The 20444-nt window shown below is 40.2% G+C and overlaps 2 protein-coding genes across 21 annotated transcripts in view; one reads left to right on the forward strand and one right to left on the reverse strand.

Annotated features, from left to right (window-relative positions):
- The first annotated feature begins 716 nt into the window (after positions 1-716).
- LOC111252773 (lysosomal alpha-mannosidase-like) lies at positions 717-15664 on the forward strand. 11 transcript variants are annotated; one of them, XR_002674338.2, is made up of 19 exons: positions 717-897; positions 2381-2531; positions 3297-3445; positions 3559-3660; positions 3995-4236; positions 4994-5129; positions 5229-5459; positions 5828-6094; positions 6292-6454; positions 6573-6633; positions 8267-8514; positions 8683-8877; positions 10500-10694; positions 11153-11232; positions 11535-11788; positions 12064-12114; positions 12348-12528; positions 13696-13910; positions 15424-15664. XR_002674338.2 is itself a non-coding variant. In XM_022811186.2 (18 exons), exons 1-17 carry the CDS (start codon positions 717-719, stop codon positions 12513-12515), a joined length of 2874 nt encoding a protein of 957 aa, XP_022666921.1. In that variant the 3' UTR covers positions 12516-12528; positions 15424-15664. The 11 variants fall into 11 exon arrangements, 7 of the variants coding, with proteins under 7 accessions (XP_022666921.1, XP_022666920.1, XP_086849717.1 ...); XR_015330604.1 differs by having other exon boundaries at positions 13857-13910; XR_015330603.1 differs by lacking the exon at positions 15424-15664 and adding an exon at positions 12622-12888 and having other exon boundaries at positions 13696-14121.
- Positions 12964-20444, reverse strand: part of LOC147754762 (uncharacterized) — a 64133-nt gene continuing 56652 nt past the window's right edge. For 6 of the 10 annotated variants that reach the window (XR_015330609.1, XR_015330611.1, XR_015330608.1 and 3 more), the window contains one exon: positions 12964-18888. The gene's annotated coding sequence lies outside the window, so the exon portion shown is untranslated. The remainder of the gene's footprint in view (positions 18889-20444) is intronic. The other 4 variants (XR_015330606.1, XR_015330607.1, XM_086993598.1 and 1 more) reach the window with 4 other exon arrangements.

Consider the following 20444-nt stretch of genomic DNA (forward strand, 5'->3'; position numbering starts at 1 on the left):
TCACCAATGGTTAATGTTTAGCGTACGTTTTTTGACGTAGTTTTATGCGATACGTGATTGCCGATACGATTTGCGACAGCTACGAAGTAATCGTTGCTTTACTTTCCTCTGCTCATAAAGCTCGTCTCTTGAAGAAGCAAAACCGCCATTGCGTTAAGGGAAACGAATAGCAATGGAGTGATAACTGACTGAGCTACCTTGGTTTTTGGTGACAATCTGTGATCCCTGACGCTTGGACGGCGGACAAGCCTATCAAACGATTTATCTTGTCCGCGGTCGAATTAGACGAGTGAGAAGCGCCAGGCGCCAGGAAGGTCCACAGGAGTGTAAATGACCGTTCATCCTTCGTTTCCACGTCGTAACCATACCACGTCCTCTCGTTCAGTGGCTAATTGTACGGTGCTGAGAAGGTCGTCATGGGGTGCCGCAGCAGCTGGAGTTGCAGCAGCGCCATCCTCAACGTCAGCGAGCGCTGGTGGTATTCTTCTCCCACTTTCCGATAGGGATTATTAACGAGACGTCAATACACTCTATCATCTGCGTCGCTATAAATCGTACTGCCTAACGTGTTGTGGTTCAGCGAGGACCTGTGTGCGTGCTGATGTCTCTAGAAACTTGTTATTAAATAAAACTATTACGAACCCTGGAAATCAGTTCCAGTAGTGGACTTCGATCCGTCCAGTTCCGAAGAGCTTTGGTGGGCACGCCAAATAACAATGCCATTGGCCGGGGCGCCAACTAGGCTGACAGGCGCCTTTCTAGTGCTTTTGCAGCTAGCGACCGTGCGTAGTGAAGATGCGAAGTGCTCCATACAGACCTGTCCCCAAGTGGACCCTCAGTATTACACCGTTCACATTGTGCCTCATTCGCACATGGATCTCGGATGGCTGAAGACTGGTTGGCCTATATTTTCTGAAGAAAATCGTTTGAAAAATATCACTTAAATCATTTATGTGTAGCATACGTGCAGAATTCTTATTTAGTTCACGTATGACATTGTGCCGTTCCTCAGGTCTGGAGGGTATTTATCATATGTTCACGCAGCCACGCTAGTTAGGCTACACGCTTGTACATGATCAATTTACGCGTCGTTTGATAGCAATGTGCAAATTTAAAAAAGTCACGAGAGGTGCTTTAAAGACTGAATACTAATATAGCTAATAGTGTATATAGTGTATATAGTATGTAATATAGCTAGTGTTATATGAAATCGGACATAGTGCCAGTATTAGTACGGCTAGTGGTTTTTTTGTTCTCAGTACGTTCACTCAATGCAATACAAAGTTTTAGTTAATAGTTACACTGGAGTAAAACATTGACGTTTGAAGTAATTAATAATTTTTTTCTATTGGCCTTATCGGCCAGTCAAAAACTGCAGTCCGTATAGGTAAGTTTAGTAAGTTCTATATTTACAAAGGCATTCCGAAGCCACTTCAGGTACGTGTCGCACAGATATTGGAAAAATAATTTAGCTCGCAGTGTAAAACTCGCAGGGGTAAAAACCCAGTAGTGATCTACGACGATGTTCGAACACGATAATACAACAGTGTCCCAACTGCGGACTACAATTGAAACTGGTACAAGATCTTCCGTGTAGAGCTTTCTTCGAAGAGCGAAAAATGGTCCGTTCATCGTCGTATAGCGCTAGTACCCGTTTATTTTCTACATATTATTTTAGGATGAACAAATCTAAAATTTCTCCGGTTCATACTGAATAAAAACACATACAAAAGATTTGATAAACGTATGTTAAAGATATCCTGCGGCGGAAAACTCCCATAGATAGCGAAGGCAAATAGCACTCTAATCCAAGGAAGCGGCCTGCGACAGTACGCATTATCTCGTGAACTGAACATTTTAGAAGCCCGTTTGATCGATCGCGTGCGATTAGGCAGCTTAAAAGCAGGAAAGATGAAAACAAACAAAAAAAAAAAAAAGGGATGGCTTGGCGCAGCGTGGAGTAATGAAAATCACTGAATAATCACAATGTTAGGTATATTGCGTAGCGGTTTATTAATAACGGCCATACCGTGAATTTTTAATATTCTCTGAGGAAGGCGTGAGGCTGGTTTAGTGGCCAAAGCAAACGGACAACATCGTAAATCTAATTGCATTAAACAAGTCGACCTAAATAGGGCGAGTGATTTAATATAGAAGCATAGTAATGCCATACGCCAACCATGTGGGATCTGCGAACAACCTAAATATATTTTTTCCTTTAAAAATGAGTGCCAAGAACTGTTTTCATAGGGATAACTCTAAGGAAAGGGCGATCAAAGAAAGAATTGTGAGATTTTCTTGCTCTTCTACAGGTCAAGTGCTTAGTTTGAATTGTTGAATATTGCTAATCTACAACAGGTCTCACATTTTTCCTTTTCAGTTGAACAATACTTTTTTGGTACCAAGGCTGGTATCACATCGGTAAGCGTCCAATACATCTATGATAGTGTACTAGCGGAACTGCTGAGCGACCCAAACAAAAAATTCATGTTTGTTGAAACGGGATTTTTCGAACTCTGGTGGACACATAGGTAAGGCCACTAGAGAGAAATGTCGCTGGCAATATAAAAACGGTGCCGAGTTTGTTAACGTAAAGAATAAATACAGTAGCAAAATAGATATTTGGTGATAACGCAGAAAGGTTACGATCACAAGTCTACTGTAAAAAATTGAAAACATCTTGATTCAGGGGAATTTACACATATATATAGAAACATGTGACAGGGTTAGAGTTGCTTAGCGGTCGTGGCGACCTCCACGAGAATCCATCTTAGTCTGATGGTATCAGGATACTCTAAACGATTCTAAGTGTAATAGCCGTATTTCGTATACAGAAGTGTGTGTATATGTACACACAAATGCCAGGACTGTGTCGATACCAAGTTCTACACCAAGGTTTGTGTACCGATTCGATAAAAACAAAAAAAAAAAAAAAAAAAAAAAAGTCTGCCACCGAGCACAAACACTAATTGTAATGGCTACATTACATCCATGACCTGTTCAATAGTTGCTAAAACAACAAATAAAAAAAAATTGTCAATATCATCCAGTTTCTGACACTGTGACAAAATCAAGTATTTTAATGCTAGTTCTCAGTTGCCCGGATCTGAATACTTTTGATAATAACTAGTACACAAATCTAGTTAGTCACCCATTCGTATATGTTAAATCTTTATTCCAGTTGACTGGAATCGATTGGTTGTCGAAAATACATAATACGTAGGTGCCTTGTGTATGTTAAACAAATAAAGCGCATAATTTGCTTTTTTTTTTTTTTTTTTTTGCATAATTTACAGAGACAATTCAGCGCGGGAAAATTTCAAACGTCTAGTGCTCAATGGGCAGATCGAGTTCGTCAGTGGAGGTTACGTAATGAATGATGAAGCAACCGTTCATTACATGACTACCATCAATCAAATGACCTATGGACTCGGCATACTGAAAGGTATTATACGTTATTTATTACTATTATTTGTAACTGTCTGTATATGTCCTTTTTTTGTAGGGATAACGTGATCTGATGAGCTCAAAGAAGGATGTTACCCTCTGATATTGCAGAGATCTTTGGCGAATGTGGTACAACTCGCGTTGGTTGGCAGATCGATCCTTTCGGTCACTCACGAGAATTCGCGTCACTACTGGCTCAAATGGGCTTTCAGGGTTGGTTAATTGCATCTTTTTTTTTTTTTTTTTCCGATTTTTTGGCGGGCTAACCGCGGCGCATGCGTATTTCGTTCATTTGTCGATATTTGGCCCTCATCCGACAAGTGACTAAACGTTCCTTTTCTGGTAGAAACAAGAATAAGTAAAGAAAAAAAAATTACATACTTTTAATCAGGAATCTGAATTTCTGAGTAACGTAAGGGACTAGAGGAGAAAAAAAAAGCTTGACGGGAGAGTTTGCGTACGCGTCGTTGCGACTAGGTAACTCAATGAATGGAACCAAATGCTGTCAGCTATTGTGCTTATCTATTTGCATTTAATTTTCAATCAGGTCTATACTTGGGCCGAATTGATTATCAAGATAAGAGTCACCGAGAGGCAACACGCACCATGGAGTTTAATTGGGAAGCTAGTGAGTCTTTGCCCCGCGCTCGTCTAACTGGCATTGTCCTAGCTAATAATTATTCGCCCCCGCCTGGTTTCTGCTTTGACGAGTTCTGTAACGATGACCCCATTGTAGAGGACCCCGAAGCAGAGGAATACAACGGGCCGAAGCGAGCCGAAGACTTCATGGTAAATCGTAACAGGAACTACTTTTCGAGATTTTACTGCGTTTAAAATATGTTTTTTTATTATATACACATTATCCATGTGCAAATTATAGTTTATGGCTCGTGCCTAGCCAAAATGCTGATTGTCTCCTAATTGTAATAATAATAAAAAAAAAAAAGGAGTCGGTAAATAATTTCGTACACAACGAAAGGGCTTTGTACAGTTATACCTAATAAGATAAACTATGTTTTTATTGCTTTTGTGCTAATAATTTGCTTCAGTATGGTAAAACCTATCGACAAATGGGGCAGGTTTGTTTTGAAGCTTGTTGAACGCTCTCGAACAAGTCGAAAATCTAGGATTAATTAAATCTCACGCCCTTCATTGCTAACGACGTGCTAATAGCTCACCTTTATAAAATGTTTTAGGGAAACTGTTTGTGAAAAATCGAAGCTTGAAATAAGCTTCACTTAGATATGAGGCTCCTTTTCATCTTGGCTGAACGAGCGAGTCAGTTACTTACGTCAAAAACTAAACTGTATATGATTTTGTTTCTGGATGAAAAAAGTTTAAATGCCTTTGAACAATTTCATTATGTCAAATCTAGTTACAGCTTTCAATATTGTCAAACGAGATTAAGGGCCACCGGTTCGAAAGCGTTGATATCTAACGAAGGGTACGCCAGTCACTTTAGTTGTCGGTACTAACCAATCAAAATAGTAAAAAAAAACAAAAAAAAGAAAAGTTATTATTATCATTGCTCTTATTTGGTTTGTAGAAATGGCTGACGGATAAGGCAAACTTCTACGCTACGAACAACTTCCTTGTGACCATGGGTAACGATTTCAATTACCAAAACGCCCACAAATGGATGACAAACTTGGACGCCTTGATGCGTTCTATTAACGGAAAAGGTATCAAAGTTATAAAAGGTTATTTGTAAATGCTACATAACCAAAATATCAGAAGATAGAGCTTGGCTTCAACGACAGCGTAACGTTCCGCACTTTTAGGCTACCAAATCAAGGGTCTTCCTGTGCGTCTCGTGTATTCTACCCCAAGTTGCTACCTCGCTGTCATACAGGATCAGAAAATGGTGAACAAAACAGACGACTTCTTCCCATACGCAAGCGATCCTCACGCTTATTGGACAGGGTACTTCACTAGCCGTCCTGCCTTCAAGTACCTCGATCGCTTTTCTAACAACTGGTTCCAGGCCACCACACAACTCGCTGCAATGGCTAGTACGTTTTGCATTGATGAATATCGCTACTTAACGCTGTGATAGGGGGTGGATAATCTGAAAAATCATACGGATAGACGAAGGAAAAGCATGGCAAATATAGTACTGTCGTTCTTTTCCTTCTGTGGCTACTTTTTGACTTTTGGATTTTGCTTAACTATTGACTTGAATGGCTTTTTCAATAGTCTAAATTAGGAGACCTAGACTTGGTGAGTCGTACTGCAGCGAGCTGGATTTCACATGCAGATGGGTTCTCGTAGGTCCTGTGAGATAAGAGCTAGAATTGCAATCGATTCCACTGTGACAAATTAGTGTTAATGTAGAACGAAGCCTAAATATATAACAAACGCTTCGCTGATTGTCGACCAGGATTGGGTCCAGGACATTTGGGCCAGCTGCGGCGCGCTCTTGCAATAGCGCAGCACCATGACGCTGTAACAGGTACTGCCAAACAGCACGTTAATGATGATTACACGAAAATGGTGTCAGTCGGATTAACTCAGGCCGAGAAGGTGGCTGAGAAGGCTTTAGCTGCCTTGAGTGGAAAGACCTTTCCAGGTGCAAAAAGCATAACATTCTGCCGCGGACTCAACATCTCGGAGTGCGACGTAATCGACGGATTAACCAACGGAGATGGTAAGCAATTCTGACTAATAATATATAGCTTTAATTAAGAATACTTGATAAAGATCACACTTCCACGTTGTTTTTCTTCGCTTAGACGTTCATTGATTTTACATGTACTGCTCGCCTGAGCAGGCTTCTATACAACATATATATAAATCTAAATGAATATTGCAAATCCCTAATAGAATTATTGCCCACTTGATCAGGAGTCAGCGTTACAGTGTATAACCCAGCATCTCAAAAGGTGCAAACTTATATTCGAATACCCGTGTCAGCCGTCAATCATTTCACCGTTACCACTCCAAATGGAACGAATATCCCGTTCGACTGTCTACCGATCTCCGATGGCTTAAAGAAACTGGCAGAGAGGTGTGTCTCCGCGATAGCTCAACATACATACATACATACATATATATATATATATATACAGAGCGAGAGAGAGAGAGAGAGAGGGAGAGAAAGAGTTAAAATAATAATATTATTCTAGGAAAGGCAAGGCAACTCATGAACTGGTGTTCCCTGTCGAGGTTGATGCACTATCGTTTACGGTAGGTTGTCACCTAGAACGCTGATAGTAGCGAACTAAAATTTTATTTAAAAACGTTTTCATACTTACAGTGGCGCAGGAATTAAACACCCTGTTCTTACATACACGTAAGCCTTCCTATCAAAATCTAACCTGTGGTATTGAGTGTGAAGCGGTTAGGTAGGGCCTATAGCAACTCATCTTTTCTAGCAATGAAACAATTTGTCTGCAAGAACCGCATTAACTCTTTTGTTTGATAGCATTTACGCTTTATGAGCTTTTTTTTTACATTTTTCTATGCTAACGTTAACGAATAGGCGACGTTCTCCTTAATATGCCGCTGCACTATTTATAGCTGAATTTACGAACGTTGCTGAGAGGCACAAGATTTACATAAAGAACCGCTGCATTTTGACTGAAAACTATATGGTGAAAACTTTAAGCAGTTAACTCTGCCAAACCCTGAGAACTAGAGGCCCAAAGACTGTAAACGCAAAATGTTGCTTATTATTAAAGCATAAGTAGACAGAGGTATTAGTGCATTCAAGTGCTGTTTCAGGCCTAGCAGGACCAAAAAGGACACTTGGCTCGTGAAGCATTACTCAGGTATTGATGTGCCGAACGGACATTAAGAAAGCGTGCGGCATAAGCCTTAAACATTAAGCAAGATCAAAACCATTAATGTCAAGATTCGCAAACAGAGGTAATATCAGCGCAAATAACTAGTTTCCTAATTACCCTAAGTAAGCGTAAGTTCTAGGTGTGCACGGTTGAATCAGAAACGAATACTGAAACAATCATTTGAAATTCGTCATCACCATTAAATACCTCAGTTTTTCTTACAATGCTCTAACCTCCCCGAAGCCTGCAGCAAAGCGGGATGGTGGATTCGAAGGTCTGAGAACTGCTTGGGGTGAGACCTAGAGCACGAAAAACGATGTTACGCACAGAGTATTCAGGCCCCGAAAAGCACAGATGAGGCCTTCGGCTAACCGGCGGGTCGGCTCGTACACAAACGAGCGAGGGGCCCAAGCGAAAGTTGTTCAAAAGTATGGTCGGAGAGGCAAAATAGTTGTGTGGGAGTGCGTTGTATGGAGTGCGAGAGGCGCGGCTGGGTGAGTTAAGCGGGTCAAAAAGATCGGGTTAAAGAAGGGTTACGGAGGTGTAGGCGCTGCTAAGGTCACGGACTCAGGGTCATGCTGTAGAGAGAACAGAACAATGTGGTCCTAGGGAGGCCTTTGAAGTCATCGGCAGCGACTAGCGCTGCCGATTGGAACGAGCGAGAAGCGAAGTGCCTCCCAGTGAAAAACATAGCGAAAAGGACTTCAACCTCCATTGTTATAGGGCTATAGCAGCAGAAGGGAGCCCGTTCGTCAATCTTATATAACAGAGCGTCGTTATAGGCGCACGTGAAAGACGCCTAAATATATACCATTGTCATAATTTTTTTGAGTTATCATGTGACATATAAAACAATTATACGTTTCTTTCGTAAATTTAATGTAGAGCGGGCAAGATTAACGAAGTTATCGATTTTAGTGAATACCTAGTGTTCTGTGTTGTCCAAAGGAATTGAAGTACCGTTTTACATTTCTGTATTTTATCGAGATCTACAATATTAAAATTAGTTATCCAACTCGCTTCCTACATAACAGAATGTGGATATCCGTCACCGACCGGCTGATAAACGAATTCCGTGGTCATACCCAGAGCTTGAAGTTACGGAGCCCCGTACGATATCTCGGGATGGTTTGCAAGTGGACGTCGACCCGACACGTGGTATTGTGAGATTGAGTCTCAACGGTATCGAAATCAATGCTACGGCTGGCTACTATTTTTACGCAAGTCGCACCGGAAACAATACAAAGTTCAACTTCCGCGCAAGCGGAGCTTATATTTTTAGGTGATCTTATTTATCCAACCAGGACTTCGTTTTTTTGTCCTATGTGAATCACGAAGGCTACATTCAGATATTAAAAAATACGTCTACGTATCTACATAGCCTGCATCAATTTAGCCTATAATGAATAACCCAAAATTCAGCGTAACATTGTTGTTGTGTAATGCTTAGGAATGACGGCCCTGCTAAGCAGCTTCCGCTGAAATCCATAAAAATTATCGAGGGCCGTACAATCACTGAGGTACGTGCACAGTACGGAGATTGGGTGTACGAGAGTTATAGAATTGGTCTTAACTGCTTCGAAGTTGATTGGATTGCTGGTCCCATTCCGATAAAGGACCAAATTGGAAAGGAACTCGTTTACAGGTAGATTTTGCAATTATATTATTCGTAATCAGTCGATTTAACTTTATAAATTAAGTTGACTTCCAGACGGATTTTTTTAGCAAACATTGACAGGTAAAATCACTGTATCTTTATTTACAAATATTGAATGTTTACGATTCGCGATAAATAAGTGTGGGATAGAGGCTTACAAGAAAAACAGACATGGAAGGGGTAATTCATTTAGGGAGATTTATTCAGGGAGTGTTTACAAGGGGGGTGTGAATTCAGTGGTAGAGGTTTATTCTGAGCTTCTGTGAAGCAAATAACAGACAACTACGATTCTTAGTGCTCGGAAATACAAAATGTTGTTGAGGGAGTCAGTGAATAAGCTTACACTTATAGGTAGTGGGGAGTCTGTGCTTTGACGGAGCAATTTCTAACGGAGACCCATAGAGCACCCAGCTGCGAGAGCTGAAGGACGAATTGGGTTTCGTGAATTGATTAACAAGATCAGAAGCAAAGATGAAAATGTTAGCTCCAAATTCTGAGTTTGGCGAGCACGTACTACAGTTGTCAATGGCCTGTTGTTCGCCGTCATCAGTTTGTAACAGAAGATACACGAAGCTCATTAATACCAAGAAGACTCCGTGGAACATCAAGACTCCCGTCAACACAGGAGCTTTCAGCTTAAATGTAGACTAACAAAAAAGTTGGAACGTGTTAGTTCTCATTTCACACGTACATATAAAAGCATTTATCTATTTATATCCTAGCTGGCACCGACTCATTTAAAATAAGTCACCTAAGACATATCGTGGTCAAGAAATACGTCTAAAACATTAACATTAGTATGAAGTATGAACAAAACAAAGACCTAAAAGAGTGACTTTTGATGAATGAATATAATGCCTTTTTTAACTGCATTGATAGAGCTAACGTATGCGCGTTCAACTGGCGTTAAGTTCTATACGAACAGCAAAGCGTATAAGAAGTACACCCTTCAGTTTTATCTCTCGCTTTTCGTTCTATTTTTTTCCCCACCTACTTGTAAGAGACAAACAGAATACACAGGGAAACTTTTCATATTACGTCTCTTAGACTAATGAAAACCTAAAGGCAACCTGCAAACATTATTCCCGTACCGAGAGATCGTGAAAACAAGCGGAACTGGGTCTCGATTGGAATAGAGGAATGAATCGGTTAAAAATCAATGTCAATAAAGAGATAATCAGATTTTATTAATAACAAATAATTTTTTTTTGGAGGGAAGCAGGTATTGCTTAGCAGTGAGGTACTATATGTTTCAGTAGCTTTACGTCTGCTGGCATCCCACCAGACGGTTGACCCAGGCATAGTAAAAAAATAAATCAAGTTATTGATTAAGTTAAGCTAGGAAGTCATATGGTAGTGCATAACGATTTGGGCTTAATTTCGCATCGCGGCACCCATCATAAGCTGTATCACAACATTTGCGTATATTTGACTCAATAAGAAGTATCATCCAGGTATCTAGAGCTGCTAGTCTTTGCTTCCGCTGGAGCTCGAACTGATGCTTAGAAATATAGTATTGGAATTGACAAGTTTGTGGCTAAATGGACGCAAGAGAGCAATAAAGTTAAGCTTTTGTCGGTAATATCATTTGTTTCCATGTAAATCTACAGCATCGATTCGAACATAGACTCCGGATCAGAGTTCTTCACTGACTCAAACGGCCGTGAAAATCTCCGCCGGCAACGGAATTTCCGTCCGACGTGGCTACTTAACTCTTCTGAGCCTGTTGCCGGAAACTACTACCCCGTCAATACACTGATTGCCATCAAGGACAAAAAGCGGACAATTGGAATTGTCACTGACAGGTACGAATCTCCTTGCGACCTTCCTATTTAACTAGCTGCTAACATCAACATTTATGAGTGAGTGACATCGCGCTACAAATAGACGTATACACCCGTTACTTGCGTCGTTTAATGCAAATGCTTGCAGTACAGCAAGAAATTAGGATAGGACAAAAGGAAGCAGTAAGCTTTCAATATTAGACATTCTAAGTGAAGGAACCGGTAAGTCAAAATATTTGTATCATAGTTACAGATGTTATTAATAGGAGTTTGAGCACTCGGGCGCTTCCAGTTAAAATTCTTTTTGCGTGCGAAATTTGTAAGTTAAATTTTTCCGTTGTATCCGAGTTTTACAACTCTGCATAAGATTATAGCGGTACCGAATGGAGACGCTTCAGCAGAACTTCACTATGTGTGCTAAATATTTTATTATTATGTTATATTTAACATACTTAATGCTAGTAGCAATTCCACGTCAGGTCGCATGGAGGTTCAAGTCTCAAATCAGGACAAGTTGAAATTATGCTTCATCGTCGTTGTCTTCATGACGATGCTTTTGGTGAGTAGATAAAAATCTTGATGACCGTACAATGCAAAACTGTTGCATAACATAAAAAAACACGAATTTTCCCGTACATCGCCTTTTAGTGTTGTTTTATAAGAAAAATATCTTTTGCTGAGATAGCATAGTTGAAGCTTAATAGTATAAAAAATAGGAAAGTTTAGTCCAATATGGTGTCTTTTTTAAACGTCACTAATATTCATCCGTTCCCCATTTTACTATATATCATAGAATGCAGGAAGAGCTATGCGTCTGCTGTGAAACATGCAATTGCAAATTAGTCGTTTCAACGATCGCAGGTGTGAATGAAGCGCTAAATGAGACAGGCTATGATGGAAATGGTCTGCAGGTTCGTGGTACATTTAGAATCTATCTATTTAACGCTTCAAGGGAGAGCCTTGGTCGCAAATTCAGGCCGTTGGCCCTGCAAATGACCCTTCGGCCGATCGTCGCGTTTAGCCCTGCACCACTTCACCCCAAGCAAATCCTCATTGATCCATCGGCTCTTTCCAGCAACGTGCAACTCCTTACCCTTGAGCAGACGTCATCCAAGGTAACATTTTCCGCGATTCAAAAATCAAGGATACCGTTGCGTTAAAATCAACAAAAGAAGTGCAATAACTTAAACGATCTTGTAATATTGTTTAGAGAAATGTAATGTTAAATATTTAATGATTGTTTGCAAAGTGTTTTGCTTAGTGAATGATTACAAAATTGTGAGATTTCTATCGATTTCCTATAAAAAAAAAACAATCTCATTGCCGTAAAAGCGATACAAATCACGGTTACGCATCAATTGTACAAAATCTGTTTTTGTGTTCCAAACAGGAATATCTTGTTCGACTGGAAAACATTTTTGAACGCAAAGACAACCCCAAGGTAAAATATGTACATTTTCCAACATCCTAGTTTAAGGCACCGGATAGGTTCTGCGTATTTTCTATAAAAGTCATTTAGAATTGGTAACGCTCGTAATCTGGTGTTTATTTAGATTTCGTAAAAGTAGAATGAGATTCGTTGAAGGCATTAATTTTCGGAATTTTTCGCTCTATGAAAGATCGTGAAAACTGTAGAAATCAACGGGCCGTTTTGTGAACGTTCGTTTTTTCTAGACGGCTACGGTGGACCTTCAGCGACTTTTCCGAGGTCAGGTGTCCTCGGTTCGTGAAACCCTGCTGGCAGCTAATATCGACAGGCCGAAGAGACATAGGGTTCTTTTGAACTCGGGAATAAAGCTTTTACCAATGCAGATTCGTACATTTTTCGTCACGCTCAACTAACAAGGCCATGATGGTAAGATGCGCAACATTGATTATACGAAATCACTATATAAGGATGACAAATTCAATATCGTTAAATGATCCTGTTATATAAATGTATTTGCAGTATTATCCTAAACTCGCACCTTAGACAGCTATTGCTTCCTGATTCTCAAATTGGTGAATCAAAATCGTGTCTCGACTTGTGTTAGCGACTGAATTCGTAGCAGAAGTACGAGACTTCGAGGAGCCCGAAGAGGGTCAACTGTTAGGGCCGGATAAACTTCGGCTGCTTGCTCTTCACAGCGTTCATTCTTCTCTTCCAATATTATCACTGTTGACCATCCTTTTTGGTTTTCGTGATCCCCATGGAGACGAATCGTCCATCTTCTAGGTCAGCTAATATATAGAACATTCCGTGTGCGACTACAGCCACGGCGAGCAACAAATAATAATATTAGTTTTTATGGGTAAACATACTACTTATTCCATCGACTGCGAATGTAAAAACGATGTAAGATTCGACAAAACGAAGATATACTCGGAAGTCGCACGAAATTAACACACGACGGATTGCAGGAGTGAATAATTATATGAAAGTGCGAGTATCCTTCCCCTCTATCTGTTTAATAACAATAATATTTACTCCTACTTTACAAGACTGGTAATTTCGTTTTCTATATTCTGCTTAAATTATTTGCCTCCACTGCAAATGGCTGGGTATTCCAGCTATATATGTTGTGTAATAATAATGGCCTGTACCAACACTGGTAAAAAATATTATAGCTACGGGCAGCGTCCTATTACAGCAATCTGTGTCCTTAACCATTTAGTGTAAAGCCCGATGATCGTAAATCTCATTACCATTTTTTTTGAATCTTGACAAATTCTACGATATGAAATTGTTTAGAAGAACTCTTCTGGAATACACTGAAGACAGCTATAATCCGAAGATTTTTCAGTGCTATCTAAAGTCTTTCCGCTACGCTTTGACTTCAAAGCACTCGAGCATCTGTTGTTTTTTCGACGGGCCTTTTTGCTCAATACATCTTGAATTCTAACAAAGAGAAAGGCATAAAAATTAAAAAGTAAAATGCTTAGCCTTTATTCGTCCCAAGGATAGATCACTAACTTCATTTTACGTAGCAACATTTAATAACGAAAAAGTTCCTTCAACTTGATTGCGTTACGTTTGCAATAGATTGATCACACCTCATTACTGGGAAATCGCCAAATGCGAGCCTTCGTCTAGATCTTGTAGAGTGGATTTGACTTATCAGAAACAGTGACCTACGAGCAGTTCCTACATGAGCATGGAAACCTAATAGCGCCGGTCTCCTTTCTTATTGGTGACATGACAAGTGATTCCCGGAGGAGATCGAATAAGACGAATCAGCAACGGGTGATTCGTATACTGTACGTGGATATTATTGTTGTTTGCGTGATAGACCTAGAAAGCAGAAGACGCCTGTCGAAGCACGTAACACATCTTTGAGCTTGATTGGATTCTATAACTTACAATCTTATATATGTAAATATCTCTTATAATTACAATATTTCGATATGATTGTATACTTAATTCGTACGTATTAGTGACGAGAATGTAAGTAAATGATGATGAGTGATACTGTAGTTTATTTAGTGCGCTTGTAAGATATGACTCCTTATACGAAGCAGGATAGGTAGGAAGCTGGACATTCTTTGTATTGTTCAGTTTGGCTACAAAAAAAGAAAACGGTTTTAATGATTTTAAACTTCCATTTTCACTTTCCCTGTGAATTTCTCTACTTCGAATATGGAAGCGTTTCATCACTCTTTTGATTATTATATATATATATATATAATTAATGATTATGAGAATTATTATCCTCCGGGGAAAAACTGCACACATGTAGATTTCTGCAAAATTGGGGACTTAATATTTCCTTAGGGGTACTTGGAGGTGACGAAATTATTAATAATAGTAACAATAATACATTTTGCCGTCTGCAAAAATCCCTCAAAAGCATTTCAGTAAAAAAAATATTTTTCTGGCAAAAGGAGGTCAATATATTTACGATTACGACCTTGGCCGACCCAAGTAGAAGATAGTAACATAGGTAGTGCTATTACTTAAGCACCATTTTTGTCATTATCGTTTTACGGATACGGAGCCATTTTAAAGCTCCATTAACATCTTCCTTTCATAATGAACAATGATATCTTGAAACAATTTCTGCTTCATACATTTTCTGAAGAGAGAAAAAAAAAAATAGCAAACTTGTTGGATAGATTGTTATAATAAATTTGGCCTAGATAGTCGCAACACGATATAGTGCACCAATTGATCGGTGACCTTAGAAAAGTCCATTCCCATCGTTTTAACTACGTAAATATCATAATGTACCACAAGCAAAAAAATAAGTACACATTTTCTCCCTACAACCTCAGTTTCTCCTCAAAGAAGCGGTAGAAAAATCATTTTTATTGTTTCACATACAGGGGCAGCCTGTGAGATATTTTCGAGAGGCAGGATAAGCTAAACGTAAATACAGGAAAAAACAATAGATCTAGTGGCATGTGCTTTTGAGGTAGGACTTTGCACACGTAAAGTGAACACTTATAGTAGCGAACGTTGACCGATTGACGCCGTAAAAAACGGGCAAGCGAGAGTCGGTTATTATATAGTTTAGTTTATAATGAAATCGCGGATTTGGGCTGAAAGTGTTGGTGTTTCCTTTAAACAAAAACAAAGCCTGATTAAAACAAAGCTCTGAATGGCGGTCATTTGAAACAAGCAAAGCGTAGAGCATACGATGATAGCCAAGAATAGTATTAATAACATTAGGAATTATACAGATCACTTGACAGGAAGATTGCACAGCTAGGACGAACTGCCTCAACTACAAATATTCATTCTGCTATTACCTACATGATCTGTTTAATTTAGGTGGATCGTATCACTGCGATGGCTTATCTGAAGTAAAATTTCGTACATTCATGAGACACTTTTGCGTATGTTATCGACTGGCCAACAGACAGCTGTAGACGACACTGCGACATTGTGTTCATCACTCTTCAGCAAAGTCATGTACAAGACGACGTTTCTACACCTAGTTCTACGACTTTACATACCAAGAAACTAGCCCACTTTGTTATATTGATTAATAAAGGTCTGCGCCTATTCTTCATTCTAGTTCGAGTCATTAGACGAATGGCCCCCTGTATTATATCCGGGTCTGGGTTACGCAGAACGAGGCTTCCGATTACCCACCGCTGACTGCGTTAACCTTTCTGTTTATATCGGAATCTCCGCGGAAATCTTGGGTAGCGTTCGAGCAGTTCAAAAGTTCATCCCCAACGAACCGAATTGTGTAGACAAAATCAGAAGAATATTATTTCGTATAGAGTACTATGAATCTTGGGATAGACATCGATACGATCTCTGGTATCGTTATAACAGGCGAACGAAGGGCTACTTTTTTTCTGCTTTACTTCTGTCACGCCAGGTCAAAAAATTGGTTTAAATTATTTAGTTTACTCTAAGTGTATGGCATGCGTGATTCTTCTGAAATGAAGGCCCCGCAACATGGTCAGTGTAACCAGCTTGTCCACGACAGCATAGCTCAAGAATCGTTCGACGGATATTTCAACAAGCCGCTGTTCGAAAAGGCCGACTACGTCTCAAGAGCAACTTTGTGCTTTTTTTTCTCTACAGTTTACTGCTATGGGGCCGTAGAAAAGGAGTGTCCTAGGCCAGCAGTGCCTTAAACAGAAAATGGAGGGACAAATATGTCTTGCAGCTGTATTTTCTTGGACGGCCACGTCTTTTCTGGGGAGGGGGTTCATAGCAAACAGCTGTAGAACGGCTTCTTATCCAGCCGAGACCTGCCTACGCCAGCTGTCACCATATCATGCGCGGCGAAAAAGGGCTAGCCATAGCGAGATGCTGCAATGACTTGGGCTTACCTAGGAAGTAGCGTTCAGTTCTGAGACCCGTTGGGTCGACTTCGGTCGACTACACCGTTCTTTCGTTGTCCTGTGTTGTCGTAGGCTGAGCTCCGGGCTGCTGGTCTTCTTTTTCCAGTTTCTCGCAACAGCGGTCACTTTCATCCCGCTGCCATCTCGCCGTGTACCGCTTTTCGCGCTCATACTATCCTCTAACCGCATTTTGATCGTTCGAACATTTTGTCATCGCAGCAGTAGCGGCATTGTTTCAGTTCACGTTTAGAACCAAAATAACAACAGCTTGCTTCTGCAAAGGTTCGCCTTAAGGACAAACGAAGCCTTCGGTCAGACTTTTCCTTCATTATATTCTAGTGTTACTATGAAGCGCAGTGGCGATAGCAACAGCGACAGCAACAACTGCCGCTGGCACCGTCACAGTACACTGCGAGTATGACAGGCGACGATTGCCATTTTCGTGCCAGCCATAACGGATACCTCAACTCTGGAAACGGCGGCGGATTCTCAAGGTGAGCGATTCGAACCAATGGCGGCTGTAGGCGACGGTACGGCACAATACCGGGTGACAGGAGAATGTCCTTTTAAACAACGAAAACGATAACCGTTTTCCTATGGTCCGAGGGTTTTTTCTCCTGTTGTTACTGTTAGGTTAGCGGAATCGCATAGATCAAGGAAGCGGTTCTTGTGAAACGGATTATTTAAGGTGAGGTGATGTTTCATAAAGGGCTTAGCGGCTTTAGGAAAACTCGTTTGGTCGGTGAGAAAAACCAGAATTAGTTATCCGTGGATGCCTAAGTCTGATCATGCCAAGTAGGAAAGACTTGATAGACACGACAATGGGAAAGAACGTCTTAATTATTCTGGAGTTTAGTAGGTGACTTATAATCATAATCCGATAACAATATACGTTTTTAAAGCTATTTGAGTTCATATAGTATTTGTTGTACATCTGTCCAGTGATTTTTGAAAATCATACTTAAATATATAATTATACTTATATAGCATATAAAATTATACTTGATTTCTTTTCAATTGAGCAAGGGAATCTAACTAGAAGAAGTCGGTATATGTCCATTTTGAAATAGTTCAACAGCGGATTTTACATGCCCCACAAGGAGTCAAACTGAAGTACCTCAAGCAGATTGTTGCTTGTCTGTTAGTATGCCGTCTTCATTTCTCAGCCGGGCTGGCATCGTTAACTGCCGACTTCGCGTTTTCCGAGTGTCCGATTAGGCGTCTGTTCTGATCAGAGAAAAGCCACTGTGAAATTGCCGAAAAAAGACGGCACACTTTTACGATTTGTCGCGCGTCAAACGCAGTGATCGTTGGAAAATGTTAGACAGCCGTGCCTTTGCACCCTTCTAATATGGCAATAGAAAATTTTTGTTTTTGGGGGGGGGGGGACACTTCAGTCGGCCTAAGTTAATAGCATAGAGTACACTAAAACTATGCCATTGCTACTAGACAATAAATACTTTTTTAATGATCATGGACTGCTTGTATTCTCCAACTATCAACGGAATGCTATTAGTAATGCTAATCCTCTATTAGATTTTTACAGCACATTTTAATAAAAACTGTAACGCGGAACCGTAATTCAGTATATCAAATATATTTATGGAAAAGTTTACTGGCTTCTAGAAGGCATAGGCAAACACCTTCAAAGTACGTCCCGATTTATATTTTTTGGACCATATTTACGTTTTTTTGTAGTAAATAGGGAAAAAAAAAACTCACCGTACGGCTTAATTTTTTCGAGGGTTTCATCTATATAAACATCACTATCCGCTACTTTTACTAGAGACGCAAACCATCTAATAACTTTTACACCAACGGATGCACAGTGTGCAAGCTATTTCTAACTGTGATTTCTACTCAGAATAGCCGTAATTGCCGTAGCTACTAAGCTAAATCCGTAATATCGTAAATAAGATATCTTCCATTGAGGGAGCTCATAGCGCTTGTTCCGATCAACCGAAAGGCCGTTGAGCTCGGTTAACGCTTCGCGGTAACGACACAACAAGGGACATGGTATTCGATCTATGCATACGATGATAGATTCTCTATACATAGGCGTCAGAAGTTGAAGTACAAGGAGGTTTAGGAGCGAGCAAAACAGGGTTAGCTGCTAGTGTCCGCTAGAAGTACATGCGCAAATGGTAAAGCTCATACATCGCTGGCGGTTAACAATAGACTAATCGTTGAAACAAACAGGGCCTGCTTCCAACTGACGACCCAACAGTGACCGCCGCCGCGGCTGCTGCTTCCCACGAATCTCATTCATATCTTGAAACCAACAGTTTCTTAGAGGACAATTAGCGTTCTATGGCGGTTCTATTCGAACGCTGAGCATCCGTTTTTCCATCCAGCCAGGGTATTCATTGTAGTGCTACGCCAACCTATACGACACGGCAAGTCTACGCGTTCGGTAGTCATTGTTTGTTCTCAGCTGCAATAACATGACGGCAATAGCATCGAATTTAAATAGCTAGTAGAAATGTCCTATTGGCAAATGTATCATATAATTGTGTCTATTCTCACAAATTGCTATACGATATAAGTGGAAAAAACAAGAGCAACGACCCACTCGGCTACGATAGACGGCACTGGCAAGGTAGAGTTGTCTGCGTGTCTTAAGGTGACCACAGGATATTTTCAAAATATATTATAACATAGTAAGAAATTGCATTCGTGAATAGATATCAGAAATAGCCTATATTTAAGGAATACTATAAAATATCCGCCATACATACATACATACATACGCCAACAGGCAGGCCCCCGCCAGTGTGGATTGATTAGTCAACTGTGTGAAAAAAAAAAAACATCGTGCAAACGTGTTTTTCGTTCACAAAATTCAAGGCAGTATAATATATAATCACGTTATACGCTCTTATACTCTAATAAGATATGAAAGCAACAGGAACTCATAGTGTTATTCAGTGTAAACATATAGAGCGCATCCTGTGGCCAAGGGCAGACCGGCTGTATAAACTCACGACACCCATCAATACGCTGAAGCTTTATATTCGATTTTCAAAAAACCAAAGTCAATTTTGCTCTCAAAATGCTGCATGGCCTTGACGGTAGAGAGCTTCATTGTATATCTCTACAGAAAAGGAGCTTTCGATGCTGGTAGATAAACGTGAAGTTTGTTTGTTTGTTTGTTTGCAAAATTTCTACGGTAGGCGACTTGCTTTCGGCTTAGTGTTTGTTATGTGTGCAACAGATTTCCACCTAAACGTTTCTACATTGTTAAACAGTGGTTGACCTTTAATATTTTGCTATGTTTGATAGGTAACGCTCGACTAGAGTAAAAATACATAGAAAATAGGTGTACAAGAAATAAAGTGGAAAATAAATAATCGAAAGTCTAATTTTGTACAATAATAACAAACACTCTCTATTAATTTGAGCTTCCTTTAGCCATACACACACCTCGAATCAGTGCTCATCCATGCACACGCGGAGCGATCTGTTCACTCGGCTCGATTGCACAGGTTATATATGTTTCCCATACGCTATATCGGGGAGGATTATAACAGACGAATGACTACCAGTTGAAAATCTCGATTGACCTAAAGCGAGAGCAGAGGCCATCTTACGCGGAGCACGTACGCTGCCCGTTAACTCTAAGCCAGCGTCTACTTCATAAAGCCAGCATTAGTCTAACTGATCTTGCTTACAGCTACAATGTTCTGCCGAATACAGGCGGAAATTCATAGTTCTCGGAGCTTTTTAGCGGCTATCAGCACTTATACGCCAGCTGACTCTTAGAATAAAACAGAATACGTTTGCAATGAGTATTTATAATCTAGGGGAAAGCTGGTTAAAGCCGACATTTGAAAAAGTAAGCATGTTCACCCCACTGTCTGCGGGTATCGTGGACCCTCGGAGCCTCTCTGACAAGCCGCATGCACATACATCCGTTTTGTTTTGCATTTGTTGATTTTTCTCATTAAAGTTTGCACTAAAGCATTTGGAAGCCGTCCTCTTGGTAACTTG

The sequence above is a fragment of the Varroa destructor genome, unplaced genomic scaffold (genome assembly GCF_002443255.2).
Source record: "Varroa destructor unplaced genomic scaffold, Vdes_3.0 BEIS01000006.1, whole genome shotgun sequence".
NCBI lineage: Eukaryota > Metazoa > Arthropoda > Arachnida > Mesostigmata > Varroidae > Varroa > Varroa destructor.